Source organism: Rhizoctonia solani, chromosome 2, assembly GCF_016906535.1.
Source record: "Rhizoctonia solani chromosome 2, complete sequence".
NCBI lineage: Eukaryota > Fungi > Basidiomycota > Agaricomycetes > Cantharellales > Ceratobasidiaceae > Rhizoctonia > Rhizoctonia solani.
Window position 1 is genome coordinate 1,007,507 of NC_057371.1, and position 24,241 is coordinate 1,031,747.

Sequence of the window (24,241 nt, forward strand, 5' to 3'; positions counted from 1 at the left end):
AAATTGAGAAAAGACTAAGGGTACCTGCTGCCACGCACAAGGACCCAAAGGACTCTGGCTGTAATCTTGAAATTTGTAATATATTGTCACATAGAAATTCACCACTCTTCATAATTTCAGTCAAGCCAGAGAAACAAGCAGAATCACTAGAAGTCCTGATAGATTCAGGTGCAACCTCTTCATTTTTACACCCACAAACTGCTGAGGCATTGCACCTACCCCTAAGACCTCCCCACTCCACACACTGTTAATATGCTCAATGGATTGAGCCCCCAGGCTGGTAAAATCTGGAAGAAGGCCAATCTTACCTTCTCCCTTGATGGCAAGCACATGACCAAAACCTTCCTTATCTGTAACACAGGGTCTCATGCTGCCATCTTGGGATTGAAATGGTTGGATGCCCACAATCCAGAAATTGATTGGAATTGTGCACACTCACTTTTCCTCATACTCCACTGGAACACATAAACATTGCCAAGGAAGAGGAAGCAGACAAGAACCCCCTTGAAGGAGTACCCCCAGAATACCACCAGTGCGCTAAGGTATTTGGGGAGGAAGAATTCTATAAGCTTCCCCCACACCAGCATTATGACATTGGGATTGAGCTCACCAAAGAAGGCCCCTTGAATTCTCCCCTGTACAGTATGACAGACACCAAATCCACTACTCTTAAGGATTGGCTCAGGGACAAATTAAAGGCCAGCAAGGTTTGCCCCAGCAAGTTGTCCATCAGTTCACTGGTCATGTTTGTTCCCAAGAAAGACAGCTCCTGCAGGCTTGTAGTTGATTACCGCTGCCTTAACAACCAGACCAAAAAGAATGTGTACCTTACCTTCCCCTGATGACCTCATGGCCCAGCTCTGCAGTGCCAAGATCTTCACCAAACTGGATTTGAGATGGGGTTACAATAATGTCTGTGTCAAAGAGGGTGACAAGTGGAAAACAGCCTTCCAAACTAAGTACAGCTTGTACAAATCCCTGGTCATGACCTTTGGCCTAACTAAGGCCCCTGCTGCCTTCCAACACTTTATGAACAAGCTATTCAAGGACCTACTGGATGTATGTGTCATCATTTACCTTGACAACATCCTAATCTACTCCAAGGATAACACATCACACATGCAGCACATTCATGAGGTTTTACAGTGTCTAATGGACAATCAGTTATTCTGTAAGGCTTTGAAATGCACATTCCACATATCATTGGTCAAGTATCTAGGGATCATTGTATCAGACAAGGGTTTTAGCCTGGATAAGCTCAAGATCCAGGCTGTCCAAGAATGGCCAACGCCCACCAAGGTTAAGGAGGTACAATCCTTCCTTGGATTTGCAAATTCCCTATGCTGCTTTGTTGCCAATTTCAGTCACATGGCCTGGCTGCTACACAACCTGGTAAAGAAGGATACTCCCTGGAAATGGTTGGAAAAGGAACAAGGGGCTTTTGAATCAATAAAAGAAGCCATCACCAACGCCCCTGTATTGGCCCATGCGGACCCATCAAAGCCATACTTCCTGGAGACCAATGCATTGGGAGTAGCCCTTGGTTCCATACTGAGCCAATGCCAAGAAGACAGCCGTCTACATCCATTAGGGTTCCTGTCAGAATTGCTCAAAGGTGCCAAACAGAATTACAACGCCCACAACAAGGAACTACTAGCCATAATCAGGTCATTCAAATATTGGTGCATCTTCTTGGAAGGCACCCTGCACCCTGTCACTGTCTTCACCAACCACCAAAACCTTGAATACTGGAAGGAGTCCTGGACTTTCAACTGTTGCCATGCCAGATGGCCCCTCTTGCTAGCAGGATACCATTTCCAGGTTGTATACTGGCCCAGCAAACAGTCTGGCAAGCCCAATGCACTATCTTGCCGCTCTGACCATGCAGATGTCCCTCCTGGCAATCAAACTATGCTTCCAGAACCTGTCTTTGCCAATATTACCCTAGTCACTCCCAAAAAAGAACTCCAACACCAGATCAAGGCTGCCCTGGACCAAGACAAATCCCTGGAGGAAATACTACAATTCCTCCAGAATGAGTCCAAGGCCCCCCCATCCATCAAACAGGCATTCAAGGATTACAAAATGGAAGCTGGCCTATTATTCTACCAAGGACGCATTGTGGTTCCCAACATTGAACATTGAGAACAGACTTGCCATGCACCTTTCACAACAGTCCCCTGGCAGGCCACCCAGGCAGGCAACGGACACTGGAACTAGTCTCACAGAACTACTAATGGCTGGGCATACAAGCTGACACTTATTGGCATGTGGATTCTTGCAAAATGTGCCAGCGATCAGGAAACCCAAGTATGCATCCATTCCACCTCAGCTGCTTGACCTTCCTACTAGACCCTGGCAACATATTTTGTACAATATGATTGTAGACCTCCCAAGGGATGGTAACCATGACTCCATACTGGTCATTGTGGATAGTTTCACCAAATATGTAACTCTGGTGGAATGTTCCAAGAAACTCAAGGCCCCAGAATTAGTAGATCTATTCCTATGCCACATCTGGAAGAAATACAGCATGCCAGAGAAAACCATATCAGACTGCAGATGAGTATTTAATAACAGATTCCTGAAGGCTCTATACCAATGCCTGGGGATAGACCCTCACTACTTGTCTGCTTACCACCCCCAAAGCAATGGACAAACAGAACACGTGAATCCATCTGTGGAACACTTCTTGAGGGCCTACTCAGGAGTCAATTGGAAGGATTGGTTCAAATGGCTCCCTATGGTGGAATTTGCATACAACAATGCAGTTCACAGCATGACCAGCATGACACCCTTCAAGGCACTCCACAGATAGGAACCCACCCTGACTCCAAGCAATCCCAACAGATGTACCCAAAGCAGACAACCTTGCAAACCATATGGAGGCACAATGAAAGGAAATTGAGTTGGCCCTCCAGCAATCTAAGTCACAAATGGGAGCTGGAGAAGAAGGGGAACTGTGGGAATTCAAGGTTGGGGAAGAAGCTTGGCCAGACACCAAAAACCTTAAACTCAAAACTCTGAGTCCAAAACTCACCAACCAACAAGTGGGACCCTTTAGGGTTATTGAAAAGATCTCCAACTGTGCCTACCAACTGGAGCTGCCATCATCCATGCAAGTTCACAACATCTTCTACATAGGACTACTGTCCAAAGTCAAGAGGGATGAAAACTGGAACTTTGAAAACAGGCCACCACCTATTATCATAGATGGCAAGGAAGGGTACAAGGTCAAAGGGATCATGGATATAGAAGAAAGGGACAGAAAATGGTTCTTCAGAGTCAAATGGAAGGGCTATGGACCAGAAGAAAACATGTGGGAACCCCAGGAAAACTTGAAAAATGTGGGGAAAATATTAAAGAAGTATGAGGAAGAGATGAAAAAGAAGGCCCTTGGCACTGCCAAGGCCCTTAGAGGGGGGGCAGTGTTGTAGATACACTTATACCAAGGACATTTATTCCAATTTTCTCAAATTTAAACAAAGTTAAACAGACAACATTTTTGATCATGTGACTGTGGCAATTATATCTTACACTAAGCGCCAACCATGTCCCCTTCTGCGCTTACCAAGCATATGTAGCCACCTCCACCTATGATGTCATCATGACACATCAGTGACACATATACATGAGTAAGGCCAACTGCAGAGCAGGGTTCTTATTGATATAGTATTGCATATGTTGTATTTGTAATTAGCTTTCCCTTGTAATATATAAAGAGGCCAACCAACCATGGTAACACCCAGGTCAATTATCTCTTGTTGCATCACAACACTGTACAAGGGCCTTAAGCCCAGTAACTTACCTAGTACTTAGATAGCTCACTGCCTTAAGCAGCCTTTGTGTTGTAGTTACCTAGCTGGTCATTGCCTGTAGGGCTTTGGTCACCATAGTTACTTAGTTAGTTGTTGTAGGGCTCCCCTTCACTGCCTTAAGTGGTTCCTTTATTGTACCACCCAGCCACAAGCACCCATGCCCTTGACATCTCACCAGACATCTAGGACAAGTTAAGATGACCACAAACAGGTGGCACAGCTGCCTTCCAGTTTCATACTGGGCAGCCTCTGCAAGACATCTGGCCCACTCCTCATCACTCTCCAGTAGTCCTTGTGCAATGCAAGCCTCTTTGAAAGTGGGAAAGACTTGGCCTTCAAAGGTATGGAGGCTTTCAAAGGAAGTGGGGCCACACACCACAGTGAGAAGAGTTCTAAGGTAGAATCTTTCCCCACTGTTTGGTGAAACAAAATACATCCTTCCAATAGCCCCAGTGGAGAACCTGACAACCCCATTGTTCTGTGTAAACCTCTGCAAAGAAAACTTCTGAGTGGTCTTATTCTAGGTGAACTTGTTTGGAATTTCTTGATAGACTAACTCATTTGCAAATCTGCAGACTTCTTGATTTTCATGTGCATTCAACTTGAAGAAGGCAGTGAGAGAAGTGTCCTTGGCTGCAGAAATCACATTCTCAATCAACTGGCCTGCACAGAAGGAAACTGATTGCTGCTCAGGGAGATGGACTTGTAGTCAGACAAGGTTTGGTACCTCCTGATGCAGGGAGAACTTCAAAAGCCACCAAAGTGCTTCATAGGGGGATACCAGCATGCATCCAAATGTGTCCTGATCTCATCTAGATTTTGAGCTTGCTGTGCAACCCCTTCAGCATTTGTGGTGAGCTCTATGGATATCCTATCACCCCCCTTGTACACATACTTAAAGACATATTTGATTGCCCCAATCCCAGAGCATGTCTCCACATTGATATGGCAGGTGTACCTTTTAGACAGGGATGGATTGTAGGGAACAACATGTCTATTATCAAAGGTAATTTCAACCCCACTAATAACCTTTCTGAAAGTTTGACAATTGTCCCTATGCCAGTAGAGGGGGTATGAGTCAGCAACCATGATAGTCTGTGCATTCCACTGCTTCAAGGGATAATAGCCCTTAGTGCAGGCCTTTTTGTCCTTGTCCCAGCATGCAGCATCAGAAGGATCAGGACCACATGGGCCATGCAACATGGAAGAAGTGATTACTGCATATAGGGCAGGGTCTGCACCTGGGCCTTCTGCAATTGGAAGCTCAGCACAAATATGCTCATCTACATCACCAGGCTCCAGGATGTGAGATGCACACTCCAACCATACTAAGAGGTGCATGTGAGGCAGGCCTCTCTTCTGGAATTCAATGGTGTGAACATGTGCAATGCATTTCCCAAAATCCCTTTTTGAGTGATATCCTCCATTAACTGGCAGCATTTCAGCTCAAAGGCCTGGGTAATGAGATCTGGCCTGTCAGAATAAGTTTGACCTGGCAGCAGAGCACTATGTATCTCTGGCCACTTTGGATTAGCTGTCATTGTGATGAACAGCTGTGGCCCACCAAGGTAGCAGGATATAGCCATGGCATCCTGATAGCTCTCAGCCATCTGTTGTGGGCCACCATAGTAAGAAGATGGGAGAATATAACAGCCAACCTGTTCTCCATGTGTGAGGTTATCACTCAAGAGTGCATCACATAGGCCACTGTACAACTCCACTCTGAGTGAAGATGGTTGTTGCATAGCCAAAGTAGTCTACTCTGATCAGCAATGGCCCAGACATCCACCAGGTACTGTTGGAATAGATGTCTAGCCCAGAAGATGGTTGAAAAGGTTCCATTGGCACCAGGATAGTGGGTTTGAACATCTGGATCTTCACAGCTGAACAGATAATAGGCATAATACTCTCTTTCTGATACAACACTTTATCTGCCATTGATTGCCAGCTGGGCCATTATCCTCATCATCATCATCTGGCTCATGCCCTTCTACATCCAATTGAGCAACTCTTTGAGCTGCTTGAGGGTGCAAGCCAGGCTGCCATTGCCAGCCTTGAATGGGTATGTGTCTCTGGAACCCATGCTCACCCTTAGGAAAAAGTAGAACATAATGCAGACATGCATATGCAGGGTTCCATGAGCTCATCCTTTGAAAAGCCTCCATGATGCTTGAACAGCACAATATCATGCTGCTAGTTCAAAGCATTATCAGCCAAGATCAGAGCAATCATCACTGGTTGGGAGATTGTATCTCCTTGGGTCAGTGTTCTGCTGCTGGCAAAGAACAATGGACACAGTCTGAACAGGTTGTTCTTGCATCCTCTGCCATGCTTGCTTGTAGAGAGCGCATACCAATGTGACTCATGAATCACCCAGTGAGCAAGTGCATCACCTGGTGCAGAATTAGGTTCCTTGGATCATGTGGTAAGGATAGAGTTGGGCATATTGAGGCTGCTGATCCTCTGAAGCCCTGTCAAGCACCCCAGAAAGGTGATGAACCTCCCCCCCAATTTTGAAGATATAAGGCCCTTGACCTGCAGGCACCTTGCCAATACTTGTTGCACCAAACAAAGTGAATGCCAATGCTGCATTGAGAGCTTGAATGTTTTTTTGGAAGTTTTGAGAGAGGTGGTGCCTCCCTGTATAAAGCTCCCAAAGCTCTCTTGGTGGACATCTAGGGGGAGGGAGGACAATCTGCCCTGAGAGACAGCATGATCCAAAAGTAATTGTATTCCCCTTTAGACACTCAGCATCCCAATGACAAGCTTGACACTCAGGACATCTAACATTCATTGGCCCTAAATCATGTTGCCCAGTGCAAGACAACCAGCTAACAATCATGTTTTCTTTTGCTGCAGTGCACTCTTGGGCTGCCTCATTTAGCTGTGCTGGTGGTAATGGCTGCTCATTAGGCTAGTAAGATATATAAGACTCTTTTCCTAATTTTCCCTATGCCAGGCAACTTACCTGTGGGTGGGCATGCACATCTCCTTGTTCATATCATTGCCTGGAGGTTCTTGATTAATGTTTCCCTGTATCAAAAGGTCAGTAAGGCAAAATCTTATGTGGCAATTGGTTTATGCTCACTTGATTATCCTCAATGTTCACAGGTACTTGCTGATTTCTGGGATTTGAGGTGGGTCCAATGGGGCAGGCAGCAATTCCTCTGGGATCAGGGCCATTTTGGAGGCTGGAACTTTTATTATACCATTTACATATCCTTTCTGTCGTAGACACAGTCGATACCAGGGAATTATTCCCATTTTCTCGGATTTAAACAAAGGCAAACGGGGAACATTTTCGATCACGTGACTTCGGCGCTTATATCATACGCTAAGCGCCAAGCCACGTCCCCATCCGCGCTTAATCAGCGTACGTAGCCACCTCCACCTATGACGTCATCATGACACGTCAATGACACGTACGCATGAGTAAGGCCTGCGGAGCGGGTTCTTATTGGTTATAGTATTGGATATAACGTATTTGTAAATAGCACTTCTGTAGAATATATAAAGAGGCAACCAACCATGGTAACACCCAGGTCGATTACCTCTTGTTGCATCCCACAACTGTACAAGGGCCTTACAGCCCAGCAACCCCACTTAGTTACTTAGTCTACACGCCTTAAGCGGCTTCTGCGTTGTACTTACATAGTTTGCCATGCCCATACGGCCTTGGTCATTGTAGTATAGCTGGTTGTGTTGCAGGATAGCTTGCCACCGCCTTAAGCGGTTTTTACTAGATACATCCGGCCGCAAGCGCCCCCCCTCCTCAACGTCCTTATAGACGTCTAGGACACTAGGTAATTGACCTTAAGTTGGTTGCAAACCGTGCCCACCAAGCACACCTACTTAGCCACAACAAACAAGAAGACCCCTGTACTAGAAGGGAAAACAGGTGATCGAGCTCGCCTTTTGCTGTCAATAATCAAACCAGCGTTGGCTCCACCTAGTACCAAATTGCTATAAGGCAGACGGTTCTAATTGTCCGCATACCCACGGTCGCCGCACCTGTTACCAGCAACCTCAGACAGCAGTACACCCGCTTGCAGAGACAAGACCCTACATTACGCCGCCCACGGCTGTAATTAGCGGCACTTACTGTCCAACGCTAGGTCGTTTGACGCGAGAGGTTTAGCGTTTGCGTAACTAAGCGCTCATAAGTCCTGATATAGGCACTACTGGCTACACAGCCCTCACCCTCCCTCACTTGCCCGCCATTACCTTGCGCACTCCCACTGGAGCTTTCTCCTGCCATTTTGATGCTTATGTTATGGATATGACATTTCTTCCATAATCTGTATGTATTTTATTAATTACACAAGTAATCCTACAGTAAATAAAATGGGATAAAGATGCAAACTAAGGTTTTCAAGGTCCCTCTATTCAATTGCAACCTTTGCAAAACCTATAAACCTCAGGAATGCCCTCAATATGCAATATATTTTGCATGTATGCTGTTTTCTCACTCATTTAAATATATATAAATTCAGCTGAGTAGATAAACAGTAACAAGTAATATTTCTCCTGTTTGTAGTATACATTATTCAAGATTCTATATTGTGGCTACACACAGAAATATTCAGGGTCCCCCTTGTTGCATAAGCAAGTGCTCCAGCCCTTAATCAGCCCTTAAGGGCCAACGCACTAAATGCGCCTTTTCTCCATCACTCGGGCATCTCACACTGCCAAATTGCTTGCGCTGAGGTGCGCCTGTTTGGGCGCTTCAGAACGCTGGCTCAAACTTCCAAAACGGACAAGATTTGGCAGAGTTATGCCCCATTTACTGTAAGTACCCAATACAGCAGTATCATACCTTTGGGACTGTTTGCTCCAAGGATGAAACACTTATCCTTGGGACATCCAAGCACCCACACAGGCAAATACTGCCTTGGGGCAAATATTAGGATATGTTATTATTTAATATGTACCAAAGTATTGGCTCTCCTAAGTGTTTCAGTTGCCACATGTACCTCCTGTACCCCCTCTTGGTATCAATCATGTATATACTTGTTTGTGTGCTTTCTCAGGGTATAAAAGGACCCTGTGAAGACGCTTCTAATGCATCCATTTATCCACTCTTATATATTGACATATACACACAAGCCTTTAACAGCTTATCTGCACATTTACTTTAGTGACTGACTCACTGTAAATAGCATAGGAGGTTATTTGGCACACTAAGACCATAGGCCAGTCCCAACAGACACAGGGTAACCTATTAGTGTACTTACTGCAACCCTGTGCCCCTTGACTGTCACAGTTGTTGAGCTCAACATTGAGTATAGTGCAACAATACTGTAAGGATTGTTGTGATTGAGTGATAGTGTTTCAATCCACCATACTCCTATATTGTAGATAGCTTTATCTACAATATCTCATAAATCCTAGATATATTTTAGGTAAAACACATAAGTCTTAAGTCTTACTTAAGCATATATAAGTCCTATACTTGTTAGGCAAATCCTATAAATCCTGTACATTAGTCAGGTAGCCCTCTTACCTAAGGTACTATCCCAGAGACCTTAAGTATACATACCCTTAATCACTTAGGCTTAAGTAACATTAGTCTAAGGTACTATACATAACCAACCACCTGCACTTCATAGTTGCTAGACTATTTGTCAGGAGTTGTTTATTCCTGATAAACCTAGCATATATTGTGCACATATTCTGTGCATATATTCTGATTCTTACTATTAGTTCCTAGTTATTCCCATATACCTTTTGTATATAGTAATTCTTTCTTACTCCTGTACTTACACAACTCTTAACAGGTTGAGTTCTGAGGCTTAAGGCTCTCAGAACCCTCCTTATATACACTGAGCAGCAAAAGTATTGCAGGTCAGCAGAGGTCAGATGTTTATCTCCATTGCTGAGCAGCCAATCAGTGAATCCCATCCAAATTGTACTGGCACATGTGGCCATTGTGGCACTATGTTTTAGCACAAAATCTTACATTTCCATCAAGAAATAAGCTCACAACCCCACTTTTGCTGTAATGCAACCTGCAAAACTTTTGCAAATTGTGTTGAGCATCTTAGAAATCTGCACATAACTGATTATGCAGTTCAGTACAAGTTCTGGTTTTTTGCACACACACTCTTAGTTATGTGGGCCATTGCTGGACAGAGTATTAGCTTGTTTCACCCATTAGGGACTGTGTAACAGAACTGCCTTCTCAGGGTCAGTAAAAGAAACCCAAAATTGCAGTTGCATCAAACTCCAGGCACTGTGTGGGCTGGAAATGCTTTGGGGTATCTCAGGTGACTGCTGGTACCCAGTGAAACAGCTTCCATGACCTTCCCATACCTGGGACTGGTAATATAAGGGAGTGAAGTGGGTTAGGCTGTATGAGCTGAAAATTGAAATGCCACTCATAAGCTGGAATCCAAGCCAAATGACATAGAACTTCTGGCAGTAGTAGACATGGGTCAAAGGTATGCTAAGATTGATTATCTAGGGCAACAGTGATGTGTACAGAAAGATAGCATGCAGTATACACAGAGATTGCAGCCAACGGGTGGGGTCTCAAATTGAACATGTTCTAACTCTGTGATTGTCAATCAGAAAACAGCCAGTTTTCCATCATAAGGTCTGTCTTAAAGAAACCTTCTACTGTGTTAGTTTCAACCTTTTCCAATTCACAATCACAGAGTTAGAACATGTTCAATTTGAGACCCCACCCGTTGGCTGCAATCTCTGTGTATACTGCATGCTATCTTTCTGTACACATCACTGTTGCCCTAGATAATCAATCTTAGCATACCTTTGACCCATGTCTACTACTGCCAGAAGTTCTATGTCATTTGGCTTGGATTCCAGCTTACTTCACTCCCTTATATTACCAGTCCCAGGTATGGGAAGGTCATGGAAGCTGTTTCACTGGGTACCAGCAGTCACCGAGATACCCCAAAGCATTTCCAGCCCACACAGTGCCTGGAGTTTGATGCAACTGCAATTTGGTTTCTTTTACTGACCCTGAGAAGGCAGTTCTGTTACACAGTCCCTAATGGGTGAAACAAGCTAATACTCTGTCCAGCAATGGCCCATATAACTAAGAGTGTGTGTGCAAAAAACCACTTGTACTGAACTGCATAATCAGTTATGTGCAGATTTCTAAGATGCTCAACACAATTTGCAAAGTTTTGCAGGTTGCATTACAGCAAAAGTGGGGTTGTGAGCTTATTTCTTGATGGAAATGTAAGATTTTGTGCTAAAACATAGTGCCACAATGGCCACATGTGCCAGTACAATTTGGATGGGATTCACTGATTGGCTGCTCAGCAATGGAGATAAACTCTGACCTCTGCTGACCTGCAATACTTTTGCTGCTCAGTGTATCCAACAAGAGAGGGGAATAGTATATACATCAACAACACAATAATAAAGATAAGGTCACATGACCAAAGATAAGAAAGATGTGATCACATAACCTTTAAACATGTGATTGGATTACATAATAAGCGCTCAGCACCTAAATAGCTTAAGGATGCATATATCCATAAATCTTCAGGAAAATAGCGCATATATTCACTATTTCTTTGACTTAGTGGATTCTAAGGTGGTCACACCTCTAGGACATGACACTAAGACAATCATTCTCTACTGTACAGAAGCTCCCAGGTGCCATTCATCTTGCTATAGACAGCTGGACAAGCCCTCAAGCATCCTTGTTCCTAAGGCTTGTTGCAATATGGCAAGACAAGGGCAAAATTTGGTGCAGTGTTTTGGAGTTTATTCAATACATCTACTTGCAGTCTTGGATGCAGTTAAAGATTGGTTCTAACATCATTAAAGTCTCACCCATGTGCATACATGGGAGTATATTTCCTCTTGTATCACTGAATGCCTGAAGCAATATGGGATCAAAAAGAAAGTAAGTTTTTTCTCCCTTTCTCTTGTTGTTCATTGAATTAATAGTGCCAGATCCTTTCAATCTGCCTTGATAATGCCAGCAACAACAATACCTTAACTGAGAGCCTATTGGTTCTTATCTCTTCATTTGTGGTGTTTGAACTGTATGCAATGTTTGGTGCATATTATCAACTTAATAGCAAAGCTAAGCCCTCTTAAATTGGGCTTGCATATATTTACTCAATCACTCATATGCATCAACAGGCATTCTGGTTGCTTTTTTCTAGGCCACTTGTTGTAGGAAAGCTCTGCCCCCAGCTGTTCAGCCTCAGGCCAATGCTCTACCCAGTGCTTTGCTGCAGCTTGCCTCTCCTGCTGAAAATGAAGACAAAGACAACACTGATGGCATTCTTTGACCTGAAACTGATCCTGACAAGCAGGAGTATGGCAACTGTGTTGTTCAGAAGATAGCACAAAGGGCACTTGATCTGATGGCCCTGGAGAAGGTTATCCCAACAAAGGAACAAATTCATGAAGGACAATCACTTATGCCTAAGGTATGTCAATAGTGTATTGGCCATAGATCCAAAAATCATGCATGCTGTCATAAACAGAGGAAAATAGAACTAGCTGAATTGAACCAGCTTGACCACTAAGCCATAGAGCCCTATTATTCCTCTACTGACAACCCATGATTACACCTGCTACCCCCCAAATTGGGCTTGGGCCAGCATGCAACCACTTGTACTGGTCATGTGACATGTCCAGGGCACATGCATTTAGGTTGCTGCTTTAGGTTGGAGAGTTCATGTGTCCATGCATTTGCAGGAGCAGTCAAGAAGCTGGCAACAAAGAACACCAGCAGCAAGCAACATATTCTCACAGAATGTGTTGACACCCAATGGGATACAGAATATGGTTGCCTTGAAAGCCATATTCATTTCAAAGTAGAGGCCCAGCTGCTAACCAGCAACTCTTCCCTGATATTAAAATTGTACTGATTGAACAAAGCACAATATGACTTGGCAGACAAAATGCTTACAGTACTAGAGGTACAATCAACTTGTCTATGATTGTGTAACTTGCTGAAGCAATTGAACAACCTGTACAATAGATATTGAAAGAAAGGACAAAACACATTTCCTTGGCCAAAGTCCCTCTGTTACCTTATACACTTCCTGAGCTTGTGTTAGTGCAATCCAAGCTAGAGGCTTTTGTAGCAACTCCATCAATATGAGTCCTTTGACTTGAGTTGCAGCTTGAGCTGCAACACTTGTATACAACAAGTACATCAAGAAAATGACAATGGAGTCAGATCTGTACTATGTGGCCATTGGTAAGTGAATTTGGTATCCTTTGGCAATAGATACCAACATCCACAATTCAGCTATGTGCCCTTTGCTTAAGCTGAAATGGTTTCTGGATAATGGCTGTAATAGATAGGGAATATAATTAATAAAATAAAATCTCTAAAAAGGAAAGAAAGAAACCAAAAGAGGAGAAAAGGCAAATAAGGTAACTGGCTAACTATAAAAGGTAAAAATCTTAAGAGGATAAGTAGTAAGAAAAGTCTAATGCTAGTGAAATTAGAGTATATTAAAGTAGCTAGTTATCTTGCTAAAAGAATAAAGTAGTTATCAGGGTGATCCCTACCAATAACTAGTAATGAGCATATTACTGTTCAGCAGGCAACACAAGGTACAGGCAGAGTAGTATATAACCTAAATGTCAGTCTCTGGAACTCACTGTAATTTAATTGAGAATTATGGAAATTTATGTCCCAGTCTCCAACAGCTGACAAGGGGGTAAGTGTCCTGGACACAGTCACATGACCAGTACAAGTGGTTGCATGCTGGCCCAAGCCCAAATTTGGGGGGTAGCAGGTGTAATCATGGGTTGTCAGTAGAGGAATAATAGGGCTCTATGGCTTAGTGGTCAAGCTGGTTCAATTCCAGCTAGTTCTATTTTCCTCTGTTTATGACAGTAAGGGTGTTGTGGAAGCACCAAATACTTAGCAGACTGCCAGGAAGTCTTAGCAGGGTTGCACTCAAGCCAATTCTAGGTTCCCTGTATAGGTTGGGGCCATCCTAGAGGCTATATGCGCCAAACTAAAGAGCTTTAGGCTGATTTACTATGTATGATACTTAAAGAAATCCATAGAAGAAGTTCTTAAGAGTCACACTAGGCTGAGAGAGGATGATAAAAATGAGATGCACTCAAGAGGCCAGTTCAAGGGGCTATTTATACCCTTGGAGGCCTGTGATTACTATATACAGTAGGGTAATGCTGTAGACACAATTGATACCACAGAATTTATTCTGATTTTCTCAATTTTAAACAAACTTGAACAGACAACATTTTCATCATGTGACTTTGGCGCTTATACCATACGCTAAGCGCCAAGCCACATCCCCTTCCATGCTTACTCAGCACATGTAGCCACCTCCACCTGATGACATCATTATGACATGTCAGTGACACGTATGCATGAGTAAGGCCACCTGCAGAACAGGGTTCTTATTGGATTAGTTATTTGATATCATGTATTTGTAAATAGCTCTCTTGTAGAATATATAAGGAGGACAACCAACCATGGTAACACCCAGGTTGATTACCTCTTGTTGCACTCCATTGCTGTACAAGGCCTTACAGCCAGATCACTTAGTAGATACAACACCTTAAGCGCCAACCCCACTGTACATACATAGCCAGCCATTGCCCCTAAGGCCTTGGTTGTTGTAGTTTAGTAGTTAGACATTGTAGGGTAGAACCTCACCACCTTAAGCAGTACATTTGTAATAGTCACATGGCCACAAGTGCCTGTGCCCTTGATGTCCTTACAGATGTCTAGGACAGGTAAGATACATGACAAGACAAAAAGAGATGAGATGTTAAGTGAGAGCCTGTCTCATAAAGCCATGCCTTATAAGAGTTAGCCTCCAGTTCTGAAAATATCCTTCCCCTCACTAAGACACTCTAGGAAAAGGCTGAAACAAGCTGTGCTCTTAGTGAGGCCCAGACCTTCCTCTTAGCTACTCAGGTTAGTAGCTTCTGGAAAGCAGAGTGCTTACTTAAGAACAGTCTTTCCTTCAAGGGACTGTTTCTCCCTTAATAACTCAAGTATTTACATGATTAAAAATAGTAGAAAATGCTGTACGCCAACTGTAAGGTTGGGTACATGCTAGTGGCAGGCGCTTGTGGCCATACTACTACAGACAGTGCTTATGTAATCTACTCAATCTAGGCTATACTACTACTAACTAAACCGCTTAAGGCAGCAACTACTATCTACTGATATTGATAGGGCCTTAGGCCTGGAGGTGTGATGAGTCAAAGTAGGGGGGTAAGCGGTGACTACTGATGGGGGCTGGCTACTTAGCTGGCTGGGTACCTTCTCTAATGGATAAGAGACAAGGTAAAATTGACTTGGGTTCTCCAAGCAATTTTTCCTGCTGTATATATATGCAAAAGGAGCGCTATCTACATGGTCTGTGTGCGTGAGAAAAGAAGTACATGAGTGAAAAGGAAGCATGCTGCAGGCTGCACAGAAGCGTGGATTACTCCTTAGCGCCCTTGGCACAGCATCTTGGTGCGGCATCTTGGCAGTATAAGCGCCAAGATCATATGTTTGAAAAACATAAGATATCAGGTCCGTAAAAAATGGTAAAAATATTAGAAAAAAGAGGCAATTCCAGTGGTAGGTTAGGAGGTTGTAACAAAAAAACAGAAAAAATCAAGGAGTATTTCTATGTGCTTTACAAGTGTCTGTCTACACTATTTTCAAGGCTAAATCATGTTTGCTTTGCTGTTCTTTACTATTTATCCTGTTCCATAACAATGGCTACTCATACAACAATATCCAGAAGATTTGTGATCTTGTTATTACTTGGTTTATCAATGTTATGCAAACAACTCTGGGCAGCAGCCACTCAACTCTAAACTGACAATTCAGATGGACACCTTGTATCTGGCAAAAGTAAGTGCTCAATATCATTGTCTTTTCTGTAAAATCTAACAATTAGTCTCTAGCATGTGGACAAGTACCTCCATTGACAGGCTCTCTTTTCCACCATGCCAGTAACACCTCAGCTTCACCCAATCAAACAGTATCTGGCAGACAATGTGGTACTGAGAGCATTATTTCAGAGCTTGGGGATTGGTTAAATACTGCACAAACCAGCTTGTCCAGTTGCCTTGAGAAATGAGCTCACAGACTTTCCAAGCTAAAACAGCAGTGGGATCATGGGTGAGTACACCGCTGATGCCAGATCTGGATGCCACAGCTGCAGCTGTTCAAGCAACAATGTAACTTTGTATTGTAGAAGATATGCAATTGTATTAGTCTTAAGATTTCTAATCAACCCGGGTAAGCCCGGTTGATTGCAGGCCGCACGGATGAATTGCCAATATCACCCGTAGACGACCCTCGCTAGTGGCGTCCCATGGGTAAGTAGCCTGGCACTTATCCGGATAAGCCATGTAAGACTCTACGAGAACCTTGATCACCACCCTGGGTCACGCTGGATGACTTCGCGTGTGGTCCACTTTATAACTAATATCAATTTGGATGTAGACTGCTTTGTTGGGTGGACGAAAAAGACTTGGTCCGGTTGTTTGTATTGGACGACGGTCAGTATGAATGTTGCACGCCCTCTCTCACAGGATAGATTGTACGATCTTCAACAGAATGGACAATGTCATAATCCCTACATGAGCTCCATTAGCCAGTTGCTTGAAAATTGCAATTAAGGATGTTATTGCATCCCAGTGGGAATATATACATTCCATATCAAATCTCAACGAATCTCAACCCATAGAAACTGTAGATTTTGTTGGCGTGTTTTCTGTGAGGTGATCGAACAATTCTTGCGCTAGTTTCGTGCTCCCTACCTTTGAACAACCCGAATGTCAGTGTTAGTTCAGAGTGAACTTGGTAACAAGTTTTACTCACCTTGATCGCGTGAAATTTCCGTTCGTTTGGTGTAATCTCTGCCACCTTGACGAATTTAGGATCTGGCCCCAACTCACAGATCAGCCCGGGGTATAGCGCCATATTTAATAGCAGTCGAAGAACTCCTTCTGCACGCATGACTAGGCATGGAGTTGAAGTTTAGTATGAATGGCATATCTAGTAGCCCTTACCAATCCTCGCCCCTTCCCCATCGCTCCGGCGGACATTGACTTTCAATAAACCAGTACCCCTCTCCTTATAGGCAAATGCTCATCTTGTGTGTATAACTTTGCCCTGGTCTGAAACACGGTAAAGTCTTCTCTTCCCCGGTGTTATCTGCTCCTGACTTTAGATAACTCCACTTGAGAACAGGAACGACTTACACTGGATCCGTTGCATTTCCATTTTGGTGCTGTTGTCGTCCACTTCCACGCCTGGTTCCCCTTTGGCTTGTAAAATGTCTGCAAACTCTGGGTGAGCTGATGTATCCTTTTCCGGCCTATCCCCAGCCGATTGTCCACCTTCGTCTTGAGTGGACTTTCGCGTATTGTTGTGCCAAATCGAGAGATGCCTGTACTGTACTGGCCGAACGCTTGGTGCTTTCCAACTGGCGATTTAGATCGACGAACCGGGCCGGCTAATGATTCCCGTGGTGGTGATGTTGGGTTGATATTGCTGGCAGGCTCAACCGGTGACTTCGTATCATGATATGGTGACACGGAGGCGAAAGCAGCAAATCCGCCGCTTGTCGGGCGCGGGCGTGCCTGTGGGAGCGAAGGTACGGCGTGATTTCTTGGGACTGTAGGATCATCGTTCTTGCTGTTGGGGATGAACTCAGCCGCTTTCGACGCAGAGTGCTTTTCCAGTTCCGAGGCAGGTACCGGGGTTGGGGACGTACTCTTCTAATGACTGTAAGTATCGTATTCAGTTTGCGGATTTAAATAAATACAGACACTCTGAGTTGAAGAAAACGGGGATTTACTGGAGGCAAAGGCCCCAAAACCAAACTTATGAGGAAAAAGTAATCAGCCGCCAGCTCTTGAATGACCCCTAGCATACTCACTGTCTGCCGAGTCTTGGAACTTTCTGGGCCGATGTGTTCGCGACCACATCTTCGGGATCTTCTTCTCGCTCCGGCACGTCGCTTTCTTTAGGACGTTTGAGGTGTTGCCGCACCGCAGTCTCGGTGGCGACACTACTTTGACTCGACAACTTGCGTTTTCTACTCGTCTCCTTGTCTGAAGAATCGCCTTCGGAGCCCGAGTGCGATTGGTGGGCATTAGGCTGGCCAAACACTATGAGACCTTGTGCTATGAACCATAAGAGCTGGGAAGTACAACCTTGGCGGGTGAAACGCCGTCCACCATGGATTGCCCTCTAATCTTCTCCGTCACCTTGTCGACCAGGCTTATTTGGCTGTTGTTATTTTCATCAACGGCGGCTGGCTCTTTGGTGTCCTATATCTCACATCCATGAGCCACGACGAAATGGGACAGGGTTAGAGTTAAACCCAGTAAGTGTACATACCCTGATATAGTTTGGGGTCTCCACTACCGGCGATTGAGATGAGGTATCCTGCTTCGGTGACTGTCTGCCCTCTGCCGTGTAATACACAATATCAGCTGCCCAAAAGTATTCCATGTTTTACCATTCAAGCTAACCTGTCGTTACAGTACTCATTTGCCCCTCCTTTGTGGGATCGAGGGTGCTTTTCTTATGTTCGTTGATATTAGGGGTTACAGAATCAGTATTGGATGAATTAGACATATCGATCCCCTTGAATGTAACAAGAATGACGGGCCTGTCTCGGCGATGTCTAGAAATGAGCACGTGCCAGGTGGGCTTATGTCACGTGATCACTCTCACCAGCTTCTAATGCATTTTTTCGATGGACTCCCCATTTGCTTTTGACATTTATAATACCCCCAGCGAGGGTCTGTATTGTAGATTTTGTAGCTTACTGACAGCCTTCCGACCTACAAACCGAGGATATTGACAAATTTCCTCGGGTGTGAGAGTTATGCTAGGCCAAATACCTCATCATAGGACGTCATGGCTATATTACAGTAACTACACCAAGAATAAACTTGGTTTTATCTTTAGTAATTGGTCGACATGTGAACCAGCATGACCATTAAGCAATCAACCTCAATTCGCTAAAAATATGTTGCTTGTCAGAATACTTCCAACTGACCAACGTTATCTGCGCATACCGAGTACGATCCCTCGCGTATAAGTCTTTGTATGTGTTCCATATACTTTGGCTAAGTTGAGTCTATTTTTGTTTACAGCGTCTATCCGAAGGAGCTCACCGCATCAATTCTTCGATATATAACTTTTGGGTGGCCTCTACTTGAGCCTTAGACGGATCTGCGGTTTTCGTCACATGAATAGGCCTTCCCACTACGGAAACTATTGGCCTCCTATAAGGCATCAGTCCAAAGTTATCTATGTAATATCAGCTACCACTCGTTTTGCTCGTTTCGTATGCTGACAGTTGAGTAGCCCTCTTCCATGAAACAATGGAAGCGTAAATCCGAATACCGATTGAAATTTGGTCTGTAACTTGTATACTGTGGTTCCCTTTTCGTTGGACAATTGTTCATAGATCTATTCTCCTGAGTTTGGTAAGAGCGATGAGCATATAGTTGGCTCTGCTCACGTCATTCTCTCCAAATGAAAACACTGGCACCAGATCTGCTCTGTGAGGAGTCAACCAAAATTCGTGCGGTTATTAGGCATTAGGAGAAACATTCGTCTACCGTAGACGTCTGTAAGCGTCCCATATCATCAACTCATGAGGAACGATGATAAGGATAGCCTACGGCGACGTTTACGGACATCTATTTCTTTTGATGCAAATAGTTGCCTCTTACCCATGTTGCATTGCAATTTTGACGAACCTGGAGGATGAGTATTGAGGTTTGTTTAAACGAGGTCACAATAAAACATACCCTAATCGGCGCTTCAGAGTCAAGTCAGCCGTGCCGGGATGAGCACTCAAACTTTCCGCCGCCCCTCCAATTACAATACCTGGGAGTGATTAGACGATAATTTGACCAGGGTATTATCTGCTCACTCACATATCGCTTCCCCAGCACCCCGCCTCAAGATGTTAGCACAAGATCGTTTACTGACCGAACAAATTCCCAGGTGCAGCAGGATATCACGGTAGAAAGGCACATGGAAGTTGGAGGTAAGGGTCAAGAGGTGAGGATTGATACCTGGAAAGTGCTGTGAAAAGTTGGTACCTAGGCCAGACTGTTAGTCTTGCTCATGAACATTAGTTAAGACTACTTGCCATCGGTTGCAAACGTCGCAAAAGCACCCCTATGAAGTCATCGATTTATCTTATCTCATTGGTCCTGTCTTCGGCAATCACGTACATGCCAATGATTCCGTGGGGATGATATCCGAATAAGTATGGGCGGTCTGCCGGCAACTCGGTTTCCTGTTCATTATTAGCGTACTACTGTACAATACAATGAGAAACTGATACCTTAACGATCCTGATCGATTAAAGAAACCATTTAGTGGGCTATTATTATTAAACAATTGTACATTCCATACCGAGCGGGGTAGTATTCAGCAAAATACTTCCATACCCTCCATTTTCGGAACCATTGATTGGTTCGGCCGCCTTTAGCAGGACTTTCGTCGAATCCTAGAGCCCATATTAAATATGGAATGAGAAGCGGCCAAAGTACCGGAAGTGAGCTAGGCGACTTTTATCAGACGTCGCGCTGGTCAAGAACGATACCGTAACACTTACCAACACAGAAAAAAGCGGAAAGACACAATGGAATTAAGAGGGCCCATATACACACCGCCGCTGTCTGCAGTCGGCGAGTACGAGGGACATCACGGGGTGCCCACCTGCACCTGGTATATTAATTTCGCACCCCTACCACACCATTCATAATGTTCATACCGTATGCGGGCTAAGTGATTCGATGGTGACGAGTTGGAGGGGGTAGACATGACTAGAAGTTTCTGCACTTCTGATATCCAGGATATATCGTGGTCAAAATCAAGATCGGGATAGCCTGAAGAGTGGTGCTTGTGTGACGCGTGGACCAAATCGACCCAGGTCAAAATCACGTGGTAGACATACACATTCGGTCAAGAGGGTAAATGAAAACAGATGAATTCACACGATTACAAGAAATACATATTTTATGTGACCAATTATGCGTAGAGATCGTCATCTCCAGCATCGTCTGTGGCAAATGCGGCGCCGCCAGATGCAGGCTGAGTACCAGCAGCACCGGGACCACCCTCTGGGAACTTGAAGGAGGATCCAAATGAACGAGACTGCTGCAAGTTCTAAAAGTAGTTATTAGATTATGTGCGTAGGATATACCAATTAGTTAACTCACCTGTGCAAACATCTCATACCGACGGATGTCCTGGTCTGAGACTGAGCGACGAGCGAATTTCATAGCTTCTTCAAAATGCTCAATTGTGATTTCCGGTACGGGATCCTCCTCGTCTTCCATTTCAGCGTCTCCTCCGTCCTCTTTCTCGCGACGCTCGCGAATACGACGGATATCGGCATCGATACTTTCTCGGATGGCCAGTTTTGCTGCACGTTGACAAATCTCCGTCAAATCCGCTCCAGAGAATCCATGAGTGCTCTTGGCCAAGAAATTGAGATCAACTTTCGGAGAAACAGGTGATTTACGAAGCGCTGCCTTGAGGATCGATATGCGAGAAGGTTCATCAGGAAGGGAATGTAAATAAGCTGGTCCAGACGACCTGGTCGGAGCAGTGCAGAATCGATTTGATCCGGTCTGTTGGTTGCACCAATAATGAACACGTTCTTCTTGGCATTCATTCCGTCCATTTCGGTCAGGATCTGATTCAGTACACGGTCGCCAGCACCTCCCGCGTCGCCTCCGCTGCTCCCACGCGCCTTTGCAATCGAGTCCAGCTCATCAAAGAACATAACACACGGTGCGGCAGCTCGGGCTTTGTCAAATACATCACGAACATTGGCTTCCGATTCTCCAAACCACATGGTGAGCAACTCCGGTCCCTAACGTAACCATATTAGTTCTGCGCACATTCAATTTTTGTGCGTCACTCTGCGCACCTTGATACTAATGAAATTGGCCTGGCACTCGTTTGCAATCGCTTTGGCGAGGAGGGTCTTACCAGTACCCGGGGGACCGTAGAAGAGTACACCTTAGAGGGAGACATCCCATATTTAAGGAATTTCTCTGGATGTTCCACAGGGTATTGTACGGTCTCCTGTAGCTCCTGCTTGACCTTTTCGAGACCACCGATATCCGACCATTTGACAGTGGGGACCTCCACAACCGTCTCTCGCAACGCAGATGGGTTGGAGACGCCCAGCGCAAATCTAAAGTTATCCATTGTCACACCAAGGGCATCAAGCACTTCAGCGTCAATAGTATCTGCATCAAGGTCAATAAGATCCATTTTCTCGCGGATTTGTTGCATTGCGGCTTCCGAACACAATGAAGCAATATCGGATCCGACATAACCGTGTGTGTCAGCAGCGATCTACTCAAAGATTAGGAATAAGGCCCAGATAAGTGTATCGTTGTTTCACTTACTCGCTCTAAGTCAACATCATCTGCAAGCTTCATATTCTTGGTGTGAATGCGCAGGATCTCCAAGCGGCCAGTAGGATCAGGAATGCCAATGTCAACCTCACGATCGAATCGGCCAAAGCGACGAAGGGCCGGATCAATAGAATTCGGACGGTTAGTGGCCGCCATCACCACAATGTTTGATCGGGCTTTCATTCCATCCATCAGTGTCAACAATTGAGAGACAACTCGACGCTCCACTTCGCCATTCGTCTGGAAAACAAATAAGGGTTAGTATGGTAATACGAGGTCGTGCGAACGGTCGTGCCTTTTCACGTTTAGGAGCAATGCTATCAATCTCGTCGATGAAAATAATCGCGGGAGAGTTCTTTTCGGCCTCTTCGAAGGCTTTGCGTAAATTACTTTCGGATTCACCAGCCATCTTGCTCATGATTTCCGGGCCGTTTATCAGGAAAAAGAAGGCACCGGTCTCGTTGGCCACCGCCCTTGCCATAAGGGTCTTACCGGTTCCGGGTGGTCCAAACATGAGAATACCGCGTGGGGGTTTGATACCGATCGACTTGAAGAGTTGCGGGTGCCTAAGCGGCAGCTCCACAAGTTCGCGAATTTGGGCCATTTGTTTCCGGCAGCCACCAATATCATCGTACCCTACGTCGGCAAGATTGCTCTCTTCGTCCTCGCGTTTGACAGGCTCGCCCTCTGAAAACTCGTAAGACTCTCGTTTAAATATATTTTAGTCAATGCCACTGACCAACGTGAATGACGGTGTCTTGCGCAACAATACAAAACTCGGCAGGATCAGTTTCAATGACCTTGAATTCCACAGTACGCATCCCTCCGCGGACGAGAAAAGTGTCTCCTTTTCGAACTGGTCGATATGCTTCCAGGAAATAAGGCTTGAGATAGACTTCGAAAAGGTTTCCAGCAAGCCCTTCGACGGAATCATCAAACGGCAGTATATGCACGCGTTTACCATATTTGATATCATGACATGGCTGAACAGTGCACAAATCGCCAAGTTTGACGCGCAGATTGTGGCGAGCCACTTGTATGCGGCATGGTGAGCCACATGTCCTGCTATGCATAGGAACCCAGAACATACCTTTATTCATTTGAATTTTTCCTTCGTCTACGTCGTCGGAGCTCAAGCAAATCAAGACAGTGTCCTTGCGTTTCTTGCCACTAACAAAAGTGTGGATGTCAATAACACCCCTTTAAATGAGTGTGCATACTATAGTTACCGAACAATAATTGTGTCACCTCGGAATAATTGGAGTGCCTCCATTGTCTGGGGGTTAAGGGTTGCGATCGAGTTGTCGTCGGAGGTTGCTTCGTCAACAATGAGGCGGTTTGGGCTTCAGCTAATAGTTAGTCCCCGACTAGTATTCTCAAATTTGACACGCACGATTTCTTGGGGCGAAGGATGGCGGTAGCGACATCGTTCTCACCTGGTTGGGGTGGTGCGCCTGAAGGATCAAGAGACATGGTCGAGGTCGAAAGCTAAAGTGATTCGCGTAGCTAGGCTTGGTTTTATACACGGTCGAACGTATCCGGACGGTGTAGTAGCTGCAGGACGCCCCTGGAACCTTCGCAGGACGCGCAAGCTTATAGCGATAGCCACGTGCCTGTTCCGCGGAACCTGAGCCTCATCGGGGTGTGCGCATTAGCGTTTTCCCGGGTCCATGGACAACTCTACTCTCGGTTGTTTTTAGTTCAATCTCAAATTTGCCGGATCGGAATAGGTCTGGACAGCTAATTATATGAAAATCATTATACTCCGAGGGGCCCCTTGAGGTACCTTGAGGCTACGCATATAAGCCGGTTTTCTCTAACTAAATAGCTATCTTCAATGAATTGGGGAAAGGGAAAAGATTTACTTGCAGTGATAATGAAATGAACGTGTGCATCTATTGCACAATAAGCGACATACGTGAAAGGGTTTCATTATTCTTCTGGTGCAGACTGAAAGCAAAGGCAAGCACGATCGAAAGTACAGGACCTACGTTTAATCATCAGCAATGTGTTGTGTACATTAA

At 44.8% G+C, this 24,241-nt stretch overlaps 5 protein-coding genes across 5 annotated transcripts; 3 read left to right on the forward strand and 2 right to left on the reverse strand.

The window, feature by feature from the left end:
* Nucleotides 1-252: 252 nt before the first annotated feature.
* On the forward strand, nt 253-2,818 carry RhiXN_04922 (Retrotransposable element Tf2 protein; the record flags this gene model as incomplete). Its single annotated transcript, XM_043324738.1, has 6 exons — nt 253-427; nt 493-745; nt 810-2,121; nt 2,177-2,219; nt 2,295-2,494; nt 2,591-2,818. The coding sequence occupies 6 exons, from the start codon at nt 253-255 to the stop codon at nt 2,816-2,818; spliced, it is 2,211 nt and encodes a 736-aa protein (XP_043177157.1).
* A 118-nt stretch (nt 2,819-2,936) lies between these two features.
* Nucleotides 2,937-3,437, forward strand: RhiXN_04923 (Retrotransposable element Tf2 protein; the record flags this gene model as incomplete). The annotated part of the gene is made up of 1 exon (XM_043324739.1): nt 2,937-3,437. One exon carries the CDS (start codon nt 2,937-2,939, stop codon nt 3,435-3,437), a length of 501 nt encoding a protein of 166 aa, XP_043177158.1.
* Nucleotides 3,438-6,770: 3,333 nt separating this feature from the next.
* Nucleotides 6,771-7,052, forward strand: RhiXN_04924 (uncharacterized protein; the record flags this gene model as incomplete). Its single annotated transcript, XM_043324740.1, has 2 exons — nt 6,771-6,863; nt 6,930-7,052. The coding sequence occupies 2 exons, from the start codon at nt 6,771-6,773 to the stop codon at nt 7,050-7,052; spliced, it is 216 nt and encodes a 71-aa protein (XP_043177159.1).
* Nucleotides 7,053-16,481: 9,429 nt separating this feature from the next.
* Nucleotides 16,482-18,267, reverse strand: RhiXN_04925 (uncharacterized protein; the record flags this gene model as incomplete). Its single annotated transcript, XM_043324741.1, has 8 exons — nt 16,482-16,565; nt 16,627-16,766; nt 17,010-17,202; nt 17,256-17,528; nt 17,576-17,633; nt 17,690-17,910; nt 17,964-18,083; nt 18,154-18,267. 8 exons carry the CDS (start codon nt 18,265-18,267, stop codon nt 16,482-16,484), a joined length of 1,203 nt encoding a protein of 400 aa, XP_043177160.1.
* Nucleotides 18,268-20,814: 2,547 nt separating this feature from the next.
* Nucleotides 20,815-23,690, reverse strand: RhiXN_04926 (AAA family ATPase; the record flags this gene model as incomplete). The annotated part of the gene is made up of 11 exons (XM_043324742.1): nt 20,815-20,952; nt 21,006-21,384; nt 21,444-21,664; nt 21,722-21,742; nt 21,784-22,155; nt 22,209-22,444; nt 22,491-22,904; nt 22,957-23,250; nt 23,308-23,387; nt 23,447-23,560; nt 23,611-23,690. 11 exons carry the CDS (start codon nt 23,688-23,690, stop codon nt 20,815-20,817), a joined length of 2,349 nt encoding a protein of 782 aa, XP_043177161.1.
* Nucleotides 23,691-24,241: the final 551 nt, after the last annotated feature.